The 18,941-nt window shown below is 42.6% G+C and overlaps 1 protein-coding gene across 2 annotated transcripts in view; it reads left to right on the forward strand.

The window, feature by feature from the left end:
- The window catches only part of robo1 (roundabout, axon guidance receptor, homolog 1 (Drosophila)), a 267,974-nt gene that overhangs the window by 117,314 nt on the left and 131,719 nt on the right, over window positions 1–18,941 (forward strand). The window contains exon 1 of one of the 2 annotated variants that reach the window (XM_050062191.1): window positions 8,648–9,570. The exons of the other annotated variant lie outside the window; for it this stretch is intronic. Coding sequence (XP_049918148.1) covers window positions 9,510–9,570 — 61 coding nt within the window. The 5' untranslated portion in view covers window positions 8,648–9,509. Of the gene's footprint in view, window positions 1–8,647; window positions 9,571–18,941 lie in introns of those variants that run through there. 2 annotated transcript variants of the gene reach the window in all.

An 18,941-nucleotide genomic window follows, 5' to 3' on the forward strand; every position in this document is an offset into this window, starting at 1 on the left:
TTGATTTCTTCTTAATAATATGAAAGAAAACACTTAGGAAACCAAAGTATTTGAATCAGGAATGTTTATCTATCCCACAAAAACTGCAGAGAGTACTTTAATGTGGGCACAGACTGACTTTTTAGCCACAGTAGCGGTGCAGCTCCTGGGACGGCAGTGTTGTTCTGACTGTTGGTCAGTCCACCCACCAGTTTAGTCCAGACTGAAATATCTCAAAAACTATTGGATGGATTCCCATGACAGTTTGTATAAACATTTATGGACCCCAGAGGATAAAGCCAACTGACTTTGGTGGTCTCCTCATTTTTCTTCTAGCGCCACCATGGGGTTGACCTGTGGTTTTGAGTGAAATGTCTTGACAACCATTGAACAGATCATTTAGAATTTGGTAGACACATAAATCCCACCCTCAGGATGAATTCCAATATAGTTGGTGATCCCCCAACTGTTCATCTAGCACCATCATCAGGTCAAAACTTTAATTTGTCCGTTTGATTTAAAGGTTCAGTGTGCAGGATTTAGTGGCATCTAGTGGTAAGGTTGCAGAACTGAAATTTCTCCCATGTGCCAAGCATGTAGGAGAACTACAGTGGCTGATGGGAAAACGCAAATGACTCATTCTAAGGTAAATAAAACACAACAATTCTTAGTTTCAGATAATTATAAACTAATGAAAAAATAGTTATGGACATTACCACTTCTGCTGATAGATACCCTAAATGCTTCACACGGGACCCTTAAACCAAATACCTTCAAAACGAATGACATTATCATCAGCCTCAGCTGTACATTGTGTTTAGCGCTAAATAGCAAGTGTTAGCATGCCAAGATGCTAAACTAAGATGATGGACATGGTAAACATTATACCTGCTAAACACCAGCATGTCAGCCTTGTCATTGTGAACATGTTAGCGTGCTGACATTCGTATTTAGCTCAAAACAAAAGTACAGCCTCACAAAGATGCTAGCATGGCAGTAGACTCTTAAGGCCTTTGCACACTGAGTCGTTTCTTTTCGTCTGAAATTGTTGCACTTCTCAAAATAAATATGACTTCAAGTTGTGTCAATCATGTTCGCAAACTGAGTACGAAATTTTCGTCCGTCATTAAAAAATTCTTTTTGCATTCGTCAGAAGCCTTGAGACACGTTTGACCAAGAAGCAGTGAAGGAAATGTTGCAGCGGGACACGGCCGCAACAAGACAGAGGAACGAGGCATGCAGAATAATTTCATAACTCAGATAGCTCAAATTTCCATAGGTCAGGTAGTAATATTCAGGTGGACGAGGATAATGATGAGGAGGAGGATGTGGTCCGCACACAGAATGTGAGGACAGAGAGGGAGGACAGCTCCGCCCCTTCAAGCAGCTGTGGTGCAACATGCAAGACTGTTAGGGAATGATGACAGCCAGATATGTAACTCCTGTAGAGAGAGGTAAAGGGGGAAATGTGTCTTTTCATTTTATCACGTAGTGCGAATTTTCACAACGAATAGAACAATAAAACACACTGGAGTCAGTGAGCAAGGTTTCTGTACGTAACGATTTTTTTTCAGATGACAGATTAATAAAACACATGAAAAAAATGGACTCAGTGTGTGAAGGCCTCTAGTCTTGTTCAATGATGTGCTTTTGTCTCAAAATACAAAATGTGGTTCTGATGAAAAGGGAATTGAATGAATGTGGACAAACTGGCCGACTGACCTGAACACACACACAAACTGAAAACTGAACGTTTGTACTAGTTTGTCACATCAAAGAGTCACACTGGTGACAATGTCCTAAATGTGTTACTGGTTCTCTTTAGTTGAATTGGCTACTAATTGTGTCATTTCCTCTCTCACTGTCCGTGCTGTCAATCTGTATACTGAGAAAACTTTCTCAGCTTAGCTCACATATAGGATGCAGTTGCGATGTATGAGTTTTGAATAATGCGGAAATTGCTGTTTATTTTTCCCTTTAAATAATGGTCACATTGTTGCTGTGATTGAGCTCTGCTCTCTATTGTCTTGTATCTAGCTGCCATGCGATTGGCTGAGGTCCAGAAATGATAAGAACAAAAGAATCTCTTGGCTCGGTTACCCTGAGCGCTACTGTCACTCATTAAAGCTCTCCTGACTCTAAACCAATTAAGCCAATTAAGCATGAAACACAATGCTGCTTGTTTCTGCTGTTATGCAGCTCTGTGAGGGAAGAATGAAAAGAAGAGCAATCCAAGGACAGTCAGAGATACTTTAATATTGTCTAATTGTTGTCAGATCTTATCTTCATGCTAGTGCAGTCACACGTGGAAATGCACAAATTGGATACTGTAGCGCTGAAGTGCTGCATTGTAATCATAATGTTGACTACTTGTTACTAACATAATAAACTTCATATCTCTCCATATGGAACATAATCTCCCAGGAGCAGAGTCGAACAGAAGCAGCTAATAAACATTTTTTCTGACAATAGAAGTGCAGAACATTCTTGGTAACTTCCGAAACGTCTGTTGCTGCAAATATTCCAACATCTGACTGTATTTTGATGTTGCTGCCAGGATGTTATGTGATAGCTGGGTTATTTTAATCAGCCTCCACAGGCCATGTCGAGGCTGACGCTAAACAGATGCTAATGTGAGGCCCATTAAAAGACACAGGGAAAGAGGGATTCAGTGTGTGCAGGCAAGCGGAAAAGCAACAGCCTGTTTATCGCCTCATCCTGCTTTGTGCTCCAAACCTCGTCGCGGCATCCTGTGAAGCTCCCCCTCTTTCTTTCTCCTCAGTGTCTGCCCCCCCCATCCCTCCTTCTGCCTCACATTTCTTGCAGCAGCGTCATGCATGGTGGCATTCCCTGAACAGAAACAGATTTGTTTAGTTCTCCGTCATTTTCTTTCACTGGACCCTTGTCTTTTTTATCATGTCTGAAAGCGGCACAGAGAGGCTATAGTGAGAGGAAGAATGTTCTCACTCTTCTGTTTATGTTTTGTTACAATCTGCCTTGCGTCTTACTTGCTTTGTAGCGTCTGTCCCTTTCACTCCTCTCTGGCAAACTCTCAATGTAAGAGTGACGAGACATTTTCAGTCTTTTCCAGATTTTAAAGGACTTTTTGGCTTGTTTCTGAGGTTCATCTGAGTGGGCTAACTGTATTTATTCTGGGATGGAGCCCAGAATTCTACATTCTTGGGCTCTTGTGTAGAGCTGAGGGGCCAGAGTATTGTCCACAGTGGACAGGCTGGGTGAAATGTCCTGACAATCACTGGGTTTTCTGTCATGGATGTTCCAGAAATATGACAAGACTGCACTTATTGCCTCACTTCCACTCTCTGCTGATGTGTGTCAAGGTCTAAATACAGCTGGCTTTAGTATGACTGACCAGCTGTGATTTGAATTTAACTCAGTCTTTTGGCCCTTAGCTGTATTAAAGACAAGTGTCTAGATACTGATGATGTCTGCATTACGCTGTAGCTCGTATTAATTCATCTTAACTGTGTTATTCATACTTTTTGACAGCCTTTACTTTTATGTTATGTTTTATGCCATGTTAGTTTTCCAAAAGTCAAAATGTTTGGTCTGCTGTTAGAAAAACTACAGAATATCATTTCTAGTCAAACATTTCTTATGATGGTGAGGTAGTATGAGGAGCTCAGACATCCGAAGGGAGTTTGGAGCAGAGCTGCTGCTCCTTCGTGTCGGAAGGGGCCAGTTGAGATGGTTTGGGCATCTGATCAGGATGCCTTCTGGATGCATCCTGTTAGAGGTTTTCTGGACATGTCCAACTGGAAGGAGACCCCTGGGTAGCCCCAGAACATGCTGGAGGCATTATATATCTCATCTAGCCTTAGAATGCCTCCAGATCCCCCAGGAGGAGCTGGAAAAGGTTGCTGGGGAGAGGGACGGCTGGAGTACCTTGCTCAGCCTGCTGCCCCACAATCCGGCCCCGGGATAAGCGGATGAAAGTGGATGGATGGATGGCATTTCTTATGATGACAGGGGCTTGTGCAGTTAGCTGTGGCATGGTTTGTGCTCCTGGAGCCTCACCACTCCCTCAGCAACCAATCAGAAATGATTTGTTGCCTCTTTTAGCCACTGACACAGTAACACCAATATGATCTAACTTCCTCAGGACTTAAGGTCATCTCTTCTCTCACTCCTTCCTTTCAATCTTTTGCAGTCCCATGTTAACAATCTGTCATCCCACCTGAAAATCATTTCATTCTCAAGAGTGCCATGACAGAGCAGGGAGTGCTCTCCTCCTTGTACGCCCACTGCATGACGAAGCACTCCTCTTTTAACACGATATATCCCCCAGATTCAAGCCACCACATGTATCAATCATGCAACAGTTACTTCTTACAGGAAGTTTTAAAAATAAGAGATTTCCAGATGTTGCAAGAGATTGGATAGATGTTGGCTCAGTTGAGTGAATGCATTTCCATATGTTTACACTGGTCGTCCATTGAGGTGGTTGAGGAGAAGAGGACAGAGCTTTACAATGATGGAATTTGATGCCATCGTTCAGCCAGTGCTTTATTCAGTCTCATTTCACACAGCTTCAGGTGTGTGTGTGTGTGTGTGTGTGAGAGAGCATGAAACAGCCCTGGGAGTCTTGCCCTTTCTTGTCAGAGGACATTGCACTCTTGACTGCTTCACTCAGTTATCACAAAAACTGCTTCTGATTTATGATGGGCTACTTGTGTAGCTGTAAAATGAATCACAGCCCCAAAACAGAAGCAGGACGAAGTTACCCTGTAGCTATTTTCTGATTGTCTTAGAAAAATGCTAAAGGAGCTCAATCCAACATGGTCTTTCAACCTCGTGTTATTCGTGTTTATCTTTCCAAAACACCTTGGAGACGTTCTGCCCATTGCAAACTCACAAAGACTACAAATTCAAATTGCTGTCTTATAAAAAGAAAAGTAGCACAATGAATAAATAAAAGGATGGCTCCTCAAGGACAGGACACAAATGATAAAAGGCTGTGGTGAATGTGAGGCAAGTGAAGTATGGAAACCATCCAACTAAAGTGCCTGTGAAGGGAGCTCAAACATACTGTACCTGTGACTGCCACATTCTGTCCAAGGTGACTCTAACTTAGAGTTTATGTTTACATCATATTCAGGAGGTAAAACAGTGTAAAATCCCTCCAAAAAACTTTTTTCTAAGGACGTAAAAGTGTTTTTACATTTCTGTCCATTGGGAGAGTGTGTTTTGTTTGGCTCTCTACAGGGAGTATCTTTTGGAAGGAGAAAGGTTTTGTTTTATGCCATCTTGTTTGGTGCGCTGGTGAGATGGGAATGAAAGCCATTTAATAGTCTTAGTCAGGGAAAGCGGAATGTGGGCTCCCTCGTCCTACCCCGCCTGTGTGTCACCCCATCACCTCAATGCTGAGGGGGCCTAGGTTTTGTGAGGGGTCCAACACATCTGAAAAGGGACTCAGCATGTAGCCTACAGGATCCCCCGTCCTGCTGCATGCATAGAAACATCATAAGAAAAGACGAAACGTCCACAAACTCCTTTTGAATATTAAAAGGAGAATTATCAGAGATAAAAAAGGCCGGGAAGATGAGAGACAGTCCCTCCATTGAGCGATGGCATGGTGAGATGGAGAGGGGAGTGAACTTCACCATGCACATTGTATATAGAGTTGCCCTCATTAAGATCCCATCGTACACTGGGGGGAAACATTGTCACAGGATTTAGGAGACTGGCCAAGACTGCAGGGGTTTATGTATTTGGCAGATCTCAAGGGTAGCAGCATGAAGGACTCTTGGTGGGAAGTGCGGCAATGTTTGCAGTTTGTCGCTGTTTTTGAGAGTTTTCAAGAGGGTCTTTGGATCGGATTTTTAATTATTTCCCACTTTTTAAAGAACACCAATCTGCAGCTACTGAACTAGCAAGAACAGTGTGTGTTTTTACAATAATTATATGCACATCTAGCTGCTCTGTGCTGTCCACACATATCACCATGCGGATTGGGTGTTTGCTGGTGGTGCTGTTTGCCATGCTGGTCATGCTGGGAGTTCCTAAAGACCATAAGGGTCCACACGGGACCCATCGCCATGCTGGGATACAGAAGTCTCACTGGTGCAAAAGGCTGCCTAATAATTTTGGACTTTACCAGAACCACCAGACTTCGAGGCACTCCCACAACAAACCACACAAATGCAAGCAGGTCTTTAACAGTAAGTACAAAAAAAAAGTGCTGTATTACATAACTGTCTTCCAAAGAATAATGACTCATCAAATTTTTGACATCATCCAAAGTTGCTTTGGTTTAGTGGTTGTTAAAGCATTAAAGGCTTGGGGCGCTTTGCAGTTCGGGATGGGGGATTTTTTTTATCCTTTTGTACCTTTTATATTCTTGCAAGTTGTTTTGTGAGAGAACGATTTGGCCAAGCTCTCTGCTGTCTCCGCTGCCATCACAGCCCTGACAATGTGTCATTTTTGCTGTCTGTCTGATGAAGGTTTGAGGGAGGGGAAAGAGAGAGGACAGAGAGCCTCCCTGTTCACGGAGCTCAGTAGTCATAACTTGTGCTTACTGAGGGATTTTTTTCTTTTCATAGTAGAAGGGTGAAACCAAACCTGAATACAAAAGGGTATGATGCAATATTAAACTGTGAAAATGTGGTGATAGAGGTGGGGCCAAAGAGGGGTTTAAGCATGTATACTTTTCATGTGGGTTGTACTTTGACATTTAACAGTACAATAATACCATTAAAAAACAATTTACTGATATCAGTCTCTTTCTACTTTGTGCACAGTCCTCTCCTGTCATTCAGTTATTTGCAGGTCATGTGAAAAAAGGATAGCAATACTAGTGACCTCCGATAACGGTCTGTTTTGTGCAGCCGTTTCAAATTTGCATTTTTTTTTCTTTGCTAAGTCACACAAAAAAATGAAAATGCTCACGTCCTCTTGTAGCAATCAGCCCTCCTTTCTGGTTGCTCTAAGTGAGGACTAATAATTGCTTTTAGGTTACAGTTCCCTGCTGCTGGCTAGAGGAAATTTTACTATTCAGTTGGTGGTATTCAGCTGAGCAACCACTTTACAGATCCAGGGCTGAAAAGCGTTCAGGAAAACGGGGCACATGAGGACCAAGTGGGAATGGAGTGTACAGAACTGTAATATAATGCACACATGGATGAATGAGAAATAAAAACATGGTCAGGGTTGAAAGACGGACTTTTGCTTGAATTTGTCACTCGGGTGGCATTCATCGTTATGCAGACTCTTGTATAGGTCTCAAACTGGTGTGTACAGGCATGAGAGGGTTGCTGAAGGGAATCCATGGAGTTGTAAAATTCAGATATGTTATAGTAGATACTTTTAGAGCAAAGAGCAGGATGCACACTTTTTTGCTTTTCTTATTATTCGTATGAGTTCATCTTTTCCATTGTATGAGACTATCCTCTTCCTGAATTTCAATGATTGTGTTTAAAGTACTTCCTTTTGTGTTTTTGCTGCTAAATGGAGTCTTGTCGTGGTCCTGATGAAAAATCTACGCAGGCTATTCATACTCTGTCATTTCTGGGACAAGATCGTCATTAAGCGTGGGTGTGTTTTCTGAGAACTATTTGAAACATGACACACTTTGAAAAAGCTCTGGTTCTGATGACTAATGTGTCACCCGGCTGACATACCATATGCAGCTTTTCCTGGTGAAAACAGGGTCTTTTTTAGATTAGTTCAGCCAGCTCTCACTGGAGGGCGCTGTTTGGTAACTAATGCTCAGTGAAGCTGACAGAGACGCTGTGAGAGGAGCTGTGGAAGTCTTTCAGATGGTCTTTTTTTTAGTCATTCATGTTTTTTTCCACGCATATTTTAATGCAAAATAACCTGCACAGTTATACATTATTCTCACAGATATAAAGAGATGCTCTGTGGCTAAAGTTGGTTATGACTCAGAGGTGCAAAGAAATGGCAGGCTGGAGGCTGAAGTGATCACATTGCAGGGAAACTCGGGCTCATGAAGTCTTGACTGAGAGGAAAAGAGACGAGAAACACATTGGGGAAATTAGAAACATGGGTCACCAGATAAATAGTCACATAGTTGGAAGATCCAACTATGTGACTATTTATCTGGTTAATTATAATTAACCATGCGTTGGCATGGTGACCTGATGTGCGTTAACTGTTGGTTGGAAACTGGCTGCTGTAGTTATGAATAAAGTTCTCAGTCTAACAGGACATAAAAGCTAGATTCACAAGGTTTTACATTTAAAACAAAAATAATTTTAAAGAAAATGATACACCCATATAATTTATCATATTTTGACTTTTTTCCTGTCATAAATTTCAAGGGAAAAATAGCACTCATAGCTAATCTACTTTGTATTATTGTGATATTAATAGACTATGAAACCACAAGAGACTAAACAAAACCATAAAGTATGTTAGAACCATTATACAATAACTATTAAGTTGCAGAAACATACTGTTAAGTCCCTCTAGGAATATCTCTGGAATAGGCTGTTACATTTGTTTTTAGTCATGAACCGCACAAAGGATAAAAACAACATGTCCGGATAGTTTCATAAGCTTTCTCTTATTATTGGACATAGTTAAAGAAAATACAGTAGCCTGCCAGTGCGCGCTGTGGCTGCGCCGCTCGGTGGGATCCAGGCGGGAAGAGGTTAAATTTCTTCTCAGGGAAACATTGTCGGGTCTATGGAGGGGGTAGAAAGGCGCATACCAATTGACGAGGCATTCCGCTTTCCTTGAATGAAATGCTGTGAATATGAGTCCGTATTTCCCCCCTCGCGCCTGAGGTCCGGGGTCTGCGACGCGCACCAGGATCAGTCGGAGTTGCAGCGGAGGAGAAAACGGGGGAAAAGTGATGGGAAAGTTGCACTGATCTCGTGTGTGGATCCGGTGGATGAGGGAGGACAGGACTTACTCGCAAAGTTTCCGATCTCAAGTGACAGATTGAAAACTGGACTGAAATAATGTGACTGCAAGGATAGAGCCTTTACGCGTGGACTACAGCGGCCGCTCGCGTTATCTTACACACTTTGGACTCAACTTTCAGTTCCAGTGGATTTATTATTTTGTCCCCCTGTTTTTTTTTGCACAAAGGAACTAAATGATTTGAATGAGATCGCCTGACTGGTCTGAGCGCACTGCAGCAACGGGATGAATTCAAAGAAAGGATAGAGCTGCTCTACTTCTCTGCTCAGATATTCCAGCATAGTTTTTAACACATGCCATCATTCAGTTCAGCTCAACTACTGAAACAGAGAATGTGTTGAAATCTGTTTGGAGCTGTTTTAGTATTATTTTTCCCCCCATCTTTTGAAGCTTGTTTCTCATCCATAACAAGGAGCCAAGGCTAGCTCTTGATAAACTGCTCTTGGACTGTTGTGATATTTTGCTTGTTGTGATTCACAAACTAAATTGTGGGTGTTACATTTTTTGGAACTCTGGATTCTAAGATTTTTGTTTGTGCAGTCTGACATGAAGGAGCGGATGCCTAAATTGCTTTTTGAATAATTTGGATTACACAAGAACATTTCTCATAAGAGAGGCGTTGAATGATGTCTCCAACTTCTATTGGATTTGTATTTCTGTTAGGATTTCTCCATGTGTGCTCAGGTAAGTCAGTTATTATTGTTTAGAAGTTATATGGTAGCTGTAGCCTTTAATTTGGGTTTACAAGTTTTACAGTTTTTGGAAAGAAAAGGTCAGGGGTGAAAAAATACCCCAAATTATTTCTTTAATTATGTGTAAAGCTGCAGGTCATACAAATATTAAACTGGATGCAGAGCAAAACAGGTTCATTTGAAATACTTAAATACAGATAATCAAAATACATTACTAAAATTATATATGCCTTCTCTGTGGAAAAAGGTTGCTCAAGGGCAAATGTTGACACAAACCTTTTCAACCATGAGAAAACACTTCTCGAACATTGGACTTTTAGGCCTTGGTTCGATGAGGCTCATCTCTGCTGTGTTTCCAGTCTTTGAAATGAGGAAGGCAACATTCTGATACACCATTCTCTCTTGACCGAAACTCTCAGGGTGAAGGGGGGCTGTCTAACTTTTAAAAGCTGAGCACACATAAAGTGCTGTAGCCATGTGGGATCAGCGTAGAGAGCGGCTATCATCGGTCATACAGACAGCATGAGCCCCTATGGAGACCATGTTTCCATGTATGTCACGATTCTGCCCATGTGTTACTGTTACTGCTGAGTGCAACATTTTGTTTATGTTTTTCAAAAATGAAAATGCAGCATCTCAAAAGACAGGTTATTATTTTTATTTGTTTCCTGTTTTTTATTTTTCTCCAGTGACTCTGTTGGTCTTGTTTTAATGCAGCTTTATGTTTGGCTCCAGTTGTCTTTGTCCTCTGATGCTGCTCGTATTGTTCCTTTTTATCTCACGCATTATTGCTCCTCACCCATCACATGGATGTCTTTATAAAGCACCAAACCATGATCGCTGGGGTTTTCCAGGTCAGTTGCTTCTGTGTTATGAGGAAGCAAATGCATGCCACCCCAGTATTAGACATTAGGGAAAGTGTGCCCTGAATGGCAGCAAGTGGGACATTTTACACAAAGAAAACCTTCTACAAAGCCTGTACAAAAAACACAAAAAGCAATCAAAAGGTAGTTTATATATTTATATTATGCCAAAGTAAAAGCAGTGACGTCCAGGCCCTCTACCACTGTTTATCAAAGCTCTAACACACCTATACAATTACCTCAGCAATACTGTAATTGTATTCAAGTTTAAACCTGAAAGCCATCAGGGTTTAACTAGCCCAACTCTTAGTTTGTTATTAGATGTCCCTGAAAGTGAAGTCCTTCTGCATGAGGAAGCCTATAAATGCTAGGGATCACACTCATGATCAGACTGAAAGGTCTTTATTCAGTGTCTTCTGGTTCTCCTCCAGTTTCTGGTTCACTGTTTTAAGGAGAATTTCATTGACATTTCATGCTTCCTGATTGGTTTCCTGAATTGGGTCTTTGTTTTCTGTATTGAGGCAGAGATTTAGTGATGAGGGAAGCCTGCGTGACACAACAGTCAATTGAGGAAACACTGTAGCACCTAAACAGGAAGTGGGGTCAGAGGTGAGCGTTTCCAGCTAGGTGGTGGCTCCATCTGCTCCACCCTGAGCCGGATCCTGAGCCCGGGTTGAGCCGTTAATGGTCCCGTTCTGTGAGAAAGACCATCAGACACCAGGGTTTCCAATTACGCCAGGCTGTGGATGTCTGGGGAGGTTTTCTGGGGAGAGGCGTGAGAAAAGGGCCTGCTAATAAAGATGGACTGGACAGCAGATACTCAAAGGACTGGTCGTGGATTAGACACTAGTGTCAGGAAAATTGGATTACACACCAATTGCCAGGAAAAGATTTCATATTTGCTGCTAATTGGAGGGTTAACAACTTCATTCTGGTGTAGGAAAGGTATCGGATCTCTTAAGTAAACTCAGAATGGTGTCTCATAACATCTCTGTGGATAATATCAAGATTATTTTCACATTGCTGGCCTGGTTGTAAAAGTATATTTAAACCACTTGTATGTGTGAAATAGAGGGCGAGAGATGAGATGACCTTTGTCCCTGTCAAACTTGTGTTGACTTGCTTATTGCCGCCTTGCTCCGTCTGATGGTTGTAAATTGATACCTCCATCTATCATGTCTGGCCCTGTTATCAGGTGATCTGTCCTCCTGCTGTACACTAAATGGTTGTTATCTCTCCTCCAAGTGCTCGTCAGACCTTATACTCACCTCAGAGGTACCATTCAGATGAGGGCAAGAGGTGACTATTCTTCTCACACTTAAAATGACACTCAGGATTACTTTCAGGAGATAAGGGTTTCATATATAAATATATATATATGTCCTATGGAATTGCTTGCCTGCCACATACACCAAGACAAGTTTTTAGTTTTCTTCCGTAGTATACAGCCCGCTGAACATGCACAGTAGAGTTTCTCCTGCTGGCCCGCTTGTGAGTTCCTGTTCGTAGATAGACTTTACAATAGACTTTACATTGTGATGATGTCACAGATTTTTAAATTGCTTTTTTCAGCTTGAGGAAAGTTTTCCGAATATAAAACCTCCACGGAAAAAAATCATAGAAAGAATCATTACTGACATTGTTTGCAGTTTAAGGTCTCTTTTGCAATTTTTTTTGCTGTAGTACCACTAGTGGCCACTAGAAGCTAGGCAGAGCTGCTTTCCTGGTAGTCTCGTGTAACCAGCCTCACTTACTTCGGAATGGGAGTCTGGGGACATTCGTCATTCCTTTTGTAATAGAAATGGGCGGGGATATCCAGACCACATGACGGCGTTGCCATAGGTATGGCACGTGTGTTACATGTAACAGAGACGTTGCAGCTCTGCAATATAGCTGAATCAAATGAAATCATATCCATTTTAATCTCTTCTTGCGATGCACTGAACACTTCCTTTTCTGTTGTACTACGGACAATTCGGGGAACAGCAATTCCGGTGTAGGCGGGTGTAAGGCAAAGCTAATCAGCTGTTAGGGGGAGGAAGTACGGAAGTACACGGATTTGGATCCAATCACATCACTGCCGCTGGGGGCCAGCACTAGTTCTATTACAACTTTCCTACTGGAATGACAGAGTCAGCCAGCGTGCTGACGTCATCGGCATCCGTGTTAGAGACTACTTTCCTGGGGGGTCTGAGCGAGCCTAGGTGCTTTGACACTGGAAACAATATGGCTGCTGGCTGGTAACAAAAAATCTTGAACTACAGTTAAATGATAAGCTAAAATATCTTTATGAAAACATTTTGGGAGTGAAATAGACAACCCAGTAACAGAATCTTGATCCATATTTGATCAGCACTACTTAGTTTTACCATTTGATCCCAGTATTTTCAGCCTCCATTTTTACAATACAGAAAACAGTATGGTGCCCACTTCTTCACAGATTTTTGTCTAACAGTCATACTGTACAGGGTACTAAAATTTGTTTCTGAGGAAACTTCTCATTTTAGGTGAAAAGTAAGCAATACAGTAACAGAATCTTGTTTTATTTTTGACCAGTTCTGTCTAGTTTTACGGTTTGATCAGAGTTTGAGAAAGCAAAAGGGAGATGGATCTCTTCTCTTAATCTGCTTGTATACTAGTGTCATTGTTGGAGGGCATAAGAATAGGCAGAAGTACAATCTGGTAGTTCCATGAACTAGATACAGCATTGGAGGCAGGACCCCATTCATTTGTATAAAAGTTGCTCAGTGGGGCATGAAGCCAAAACCATTCAACTGCCGTGTATAAAATTACCTGGATGACGGGAGCTGCTTCCTCATTGTTGGGCCCATAGAGCAGGTGCACCAGAGATTTCCACCGACCGAGCTGGGTTTATCCGGTTTAGCACTCCTCTGACTTGAATGGGGAGAAATTGATTTAATCATGCAGCAGTTCCAGACTTTCCAAATGTTATTGGACTGAATGGATCAAATCCTAATACTGAAACAAGTCACTTCAAAGGGGTTGTAGTGCTAATAAAAAGTATCCATTGATTTACAGATGTCTCACAATCTAAGTGTATTGGAAAATGTTTTTTGGGGCCCAATGGCATCACATGACAGGCTCAGAAGTTGTAATTACGCTGTTTGGCCACAACAAAAATTGGCCTCAAACTTGGTTGCATCTCTTGGGGGCCTGGGTGGTGCGAGCAACAATACTAGAGCCAGCAAAAATCTGCCGTCATCTGGGAGTTTTGGGCGCTGGTGAGATGGAGCGAAGTTTGCCACAGACCATTTACACATTCTACTACCCACATTGTTTTGATACAAAGCTGGTTGAAAGTCAGTGAAGCATCCCTTTAACAGACAGGGTGCAATTTCAAGGCAAACATCAGACTCCCTTCTTTTTTTAAATTTACAGTCATGTTGTAAACTCTTTGGGTGATTATATCCAGCCATAACCCTCTGTGTCTAAGTGTGAGTATGCACTAGTGCTGATAAAAACATGGGCTGTGGGAGTGCCGCCCTGGTAATCAGCCGCAGCCCCAGCAGCACCTAGCCGTTGAGGTTTTGACAAATTGACTCATAAGTGCTGATGAATTGCAGAGCCCTTCCACCTCCTTCATCATGGTGATATGACAGGACACAGCAGGCTTCAGGGCCAATTAATGACCAGAGACCACAGGTGAGACCCATCTCTGTCTGCTGTCTTATGATTACCTTTCACATGGCCTGAAAACATACTCATTAAAGCCGGCCTCTTCCTTCCAAGATCTCTCACAGTTGCCCACTTTTTTATCTGTTTTTTGTAAAAGTGTGCTGGTATTTCAGATAGCCTTCAAATCCTGTTGTTTTTGAGGGTTTGACTCTCTGAACTGATGTTGTGTGAGGGCAGCAGGTGTCTTGAGAAACCAATGGGTAAAAGTCCCGGGTCCGCTGTGTTGAAAAATCTCACACCTGTGTGAGGCGACAGTGTTCATAAAGCTATATCTCTATAACTTCCACTAATACACATTAATCTGATCCTAATCCAAATCAAGCAGGGTTTTACACCCTAAGATCCAGGATTAGGCAGACTTCGGCTTAGTGAAACCACATGGAGGAATGTGGGAGGGCAGCCCGTGTCCTCTTCCTGTTCATGAGAACTGTGGCTAAGTCATTAATGACTGACGAGATAAACATTTCAAAGCAGTTTGTTTTAGGGCAGATAATTAGGCGGTGACTCTTAATGATCTGCTTTCCCCCTAACTGCTCTTCCCCTAATGACCTAAAAGCGCTGCTTAATTGGATTAATTAACAAATCCATCTGACGTCAATAGTTTGTAATTTACCGTGGCTGCAGCTTGACTGATAGGCATTTCTGCACGGAGAATCAGGAGGATTTAGATGATTTTATAAAACCGAGGATACATCTCAGTGCCCTGTGTGTTGCAAATTCCTCAGGAATTAACTGCTGTGTCTCACCAGGCTTCAGTTCAGACGATTAGAGCTGAGGAGAGTTATGCTCATTGCTTGCTGATAATGTTGTTATGACTTATTTAGCAAGTATCACTTTGTCTGTCAAATTGTCTGTCAGTCTAAGCTCTACAAACGTACAGCCAGACAGAGTTAAGCCGTCCACACTAAGAATACTCTGGAACTTAACTTCATATAAGCTTTTTAGTCTGGAGCTGGCTGATACTAAAAAGCAGCAGGCGTGTCCAGGATATAAGACTCATGGGTCACTCGCTGTAGTAAATGCATCTTGTTCTGACTGTTGACGTGGAGGACAAACATTCCATATTGCCAGTCGGTGCGGAGGTGATAAATGACACGTCCTTATGGGATGAAAGGTGTTGTCTGGTTTCTGTCTCGGTTCACAAATGGCACGCTTTGAATTCCCACAGCTTTGCATCCGGTCATGAAAAATGCAGAAAGTTTGTATTGCAGACGCAGTAATGCACCAGCAAATTACATAATGCAAATCCACAATTGATTCTGCATTGCATATGCATGTTTACTTAATCTAGCTTCACCGTGGATTAGTTTCCCCCTTGACGCTAATATAGATGTGAGCGAGGAGGAAAGCCGGAGAGGTGGGGAGTGTGTTTGTGTATGTGTGGGGTGGCGAAAGGGGGCTTAAGGAATCTCTTCATCCTCTTACCCATCCCCCACATTTTTTTGTTTTGCCCCAATTTTTTAAGACTTGCCTTTTTTTGTGGCTGGTCAGCGCAGAGCCTTTCTTAAATAAACCAGGCCGACACGCAGAAAAAGCCTGTGGGGACGGGGAGGCCGTATTGTGTCGCCTTAACAGGGCGATTGTAAGGCATGGAGGAGGGGAAGAGAATGGTTCACCAGGGACTGAGGGTGTGTGAGGAGCGTAGAGGGGGGGTGCGCCTACACAAAGGCTACCCCAGGGTGTGGAAGGGGGATGGAGGGGGAAGAACGGAGGACGAAGGGGAGGACGGAGCAGTCAAACATACCATGATACACCAGCTCTGGGAATACTCTGGATCTGGCTCTCTGTGCTCACATTGCATATTCTTACTGGTCCCACATGGCAGCGAATGTGCTGATTAGGGTGATAGTGGTGGAAAAAACTGTGAGGCAAGGACGCTTGTGGTGTTTTTTTTTCTTTCAAAGGTGGAAATCTGGGGAGAGGTGAGGTTGATGTGCAGAAGTGCTGAGTAAATAAATGATCCTGGTACAAAGCGTCAGTGTGGCATTGAGGGTTTGGTTTGGTGTTGTACGGCCAACATCCCTCATGTATCTAAATTCTGCATGATCAGGATCTCCCAGAAGGCTTGCCCCGAGCCTGGCGTTTGCTGTGGTGGAGAAGCCATGCTACCGTGGGGTGCTCTGCCTTGTGCATTTTAAAAAGGCTCAGACCTCCCTCCCTTTCATTTTCTCCACTGGGGAGACTGAGAGGTGGCATTGAGGACAGCCTCTCCCCAGTATCCTTCTTTTCTTCCTCCCTCCCTGAGCTCAGGCCTCCTCCCAGCCCCTGTGACCATTCTATTACCCTCTCTCTTCAAGGCCTGGATACACTTTTGAAATGCTAAACCTCTCTTTGGTTATAACTGACAGGGGAAAATACCATTAAAGTGGCTGAGAGGAATAGATTAAATTAGCAGTTAAAAGAGAGACTGCTAATTAGTTGATTAATGTCTTTGGTTCCTCCCCCTCTTCACTATACTGTCGTAGTTAAGATTCCCTCTGGTGACAAGGTTCACAGTTCCCCAAACATTATTTCCTGTGTATTTTAGATTTTGAAACATATTTTTTAAATCCACACCATGCAGCTGGTGCTTTAGGAGATTCATGTTGAAAAGCCACTCTCATCCAGAGCTGCATCAGCAACTTTATGCGCGAGTTCCTGGGGGCTAATTCTGTCACACAAAGACAGTGATAAAAGTAGGAGGGGTGCGCTCTATTTAAGAGGAAGTGCTGGAAAACATAATTAATGAGAAGGTGACCTTGAATTTCACTATTATAGGACTGCTTTTGGAGCCGCTCCCACCATTCAGCTGTAACCATGGTGAGGAGGATTCACATAACTGGGTGAATTTCCAACATGTAAATACACAGTCACTCTGAGCTGGGAGATTACCTCTAATCCTGATCTATTATCAGGCTTACCTACTTTCTGCAAATTTTCTGCAAGTTTTTTTTTTATTTTCTTTGCTGTGGATAATGTGTGTTTTGCTACTTTCTGCTTGTAAAAAAGTGCCATCATTATTGAACCATTTGAACAGGAACAATACTTGCCTTCAGCTGAAAGCCTCTGGATTTTCACCTTTTTTGAAAAGCTTTTAAACTATACTTTTCAATTTTGAAAGACTTGCAGAGCTGTTTATCAGTCACTGTTTCTGTCTCCTTCCACTGTACAATCTTGCCGTATGCAGTCACTCTCTCCCTCCCACGTCCCTTCCCCTCGCCTATACAGTGTGAGCTCTAATTGAATAACAATCGTAGTCACCGGGTGAGAGACAGGCTCTCCAGGCTTTAAGCGCAAGATTGCTTTTGCATTTTTGCTGCATGTCTGTCACCAAGTCTTAATCGGAAGCTTCATAGTTCAAACTGTGAAAAGAGTGCTTTAGGTTCAGAGCCTCACCTTCATTTCCCTACATGCACTTGGCTTCAGTAATCTCACCTCTTTTTTTTTCTTGACTCAGAAGGCATTGTTGCAGAAATGTCTGAAGGTGCTCTGTTATAAATGCTGTCCTACTTGACTGTTGTGATTCTTTCTGACATTTAGTCTTGACAGCCGGCGTTTATCCCATCTCATTATGTCCTTTAATCAAAGCATACTATTCACTTCTGTCTCCACCTCTGCTCAATGCTTTAATGATAATGCTGGCCATCCTTTCGACATCTTAAAGTGCATTTCCTCTCTCTGGGAAGCCAAAGCCAGAATTATTCAAAGTGTTCTCTTCACCAGTTGACTTTAATTGAGCTGAGCTTATGCTTTCTTTCTTTCTTTGCATTTGCTTTTTAACGTCATACATTTAAATTCCATAGCATGCATGAGCTGTATTTTTGCACCCATGTTCTATTTGTCTGTTTTTAGTATGGCAGGGCAGACTACACCCATTTTCAGAGACACTAATAAAGCATAAATGATGGGTTTAAAATCATTTCAAGCATTGTCTGAAAAAACAGTCTCTCTTTTGGCTGTCTTACTGTTGATCACTTTTCAAGGGAGAAGTTGGGGAAATCAGTGAAATTCAGTGTTAGTGGAAAGAAGAAGAGCTGTCCTCGGGGTGGTTATTTCCACTTACAAAACAGTTTGGAAGGCTGTTGGTGATAGGGATATTTCTCCTCTTGCATTTGTCATCACAGCTGTCTTCTGCTGATCTGACCCCCCCCCCCTCTCTGTCTCCAACTCTGGAGAAAAACAGGTTTTCTTAGAAATTTAAATCAGACGCCGGACAGTTATGCTGCTGTCAGATGTAGAACACTGACAGATGCGAATTAAGGAAGTGGGATACATTTATGACCAAGTCATTTTCAGTTATAGCATGAAAAGAAAACAGTAGTTGGTTAGATACACTGTGTACCTGGACAGTTGGTATGTGTTTTGAGGGGAGGACATGGTAAGTGGGTGCTGGAAAGCAGACAGGCCAGTGAGCAGTTGTCTGCAGAAGGAAATTTAATTTTAATGCCAGACTGGGCACAGTCTCCCCTCTGTGGACGTCTAGAAAAAGGCTTCTTGGCAGACTTTGCCCCTTCATTAATTTTGACCAAATATTTACTGTGCATCACATGGCATGCCTTACATCCCACTCTCATTTTTCCAGGCCAGGTTTCGAACAGTTTGGGGCGATTTGTGTTCCATTTGGCTGGACTCGGGCCATGCCCCACTCAGCAGGCCCATGCTGGTGTCTCTGGGATCTTGCCACATATGAAACTGGCTCCACTGAGTCTTAACCTACGCTATGCCTCTGGGAGCCACGTTTCACTTTAATAATACCTTGTATCCACAGCTACAGTGTATGAACCACTGTCACATATGTGCTTGCATACACACAAGCTTTCACACG

Source organism: Epinephelus moara, chromosome 2 (genome assembly GCF_006386435.1).
Source record: "Epinephelus moara isolate mb chromosome 2, YSFRI_EMoa_1.0, whole genome shotgun sequence".
In the NCBI taxonomy this organism is placed as follows: domain Eukaryota; kingdom Metazoa; phylum Chordata; class Actinopteri; order Perciformes; family Serranidae; genus Epinephelus; species Epinephelus moara.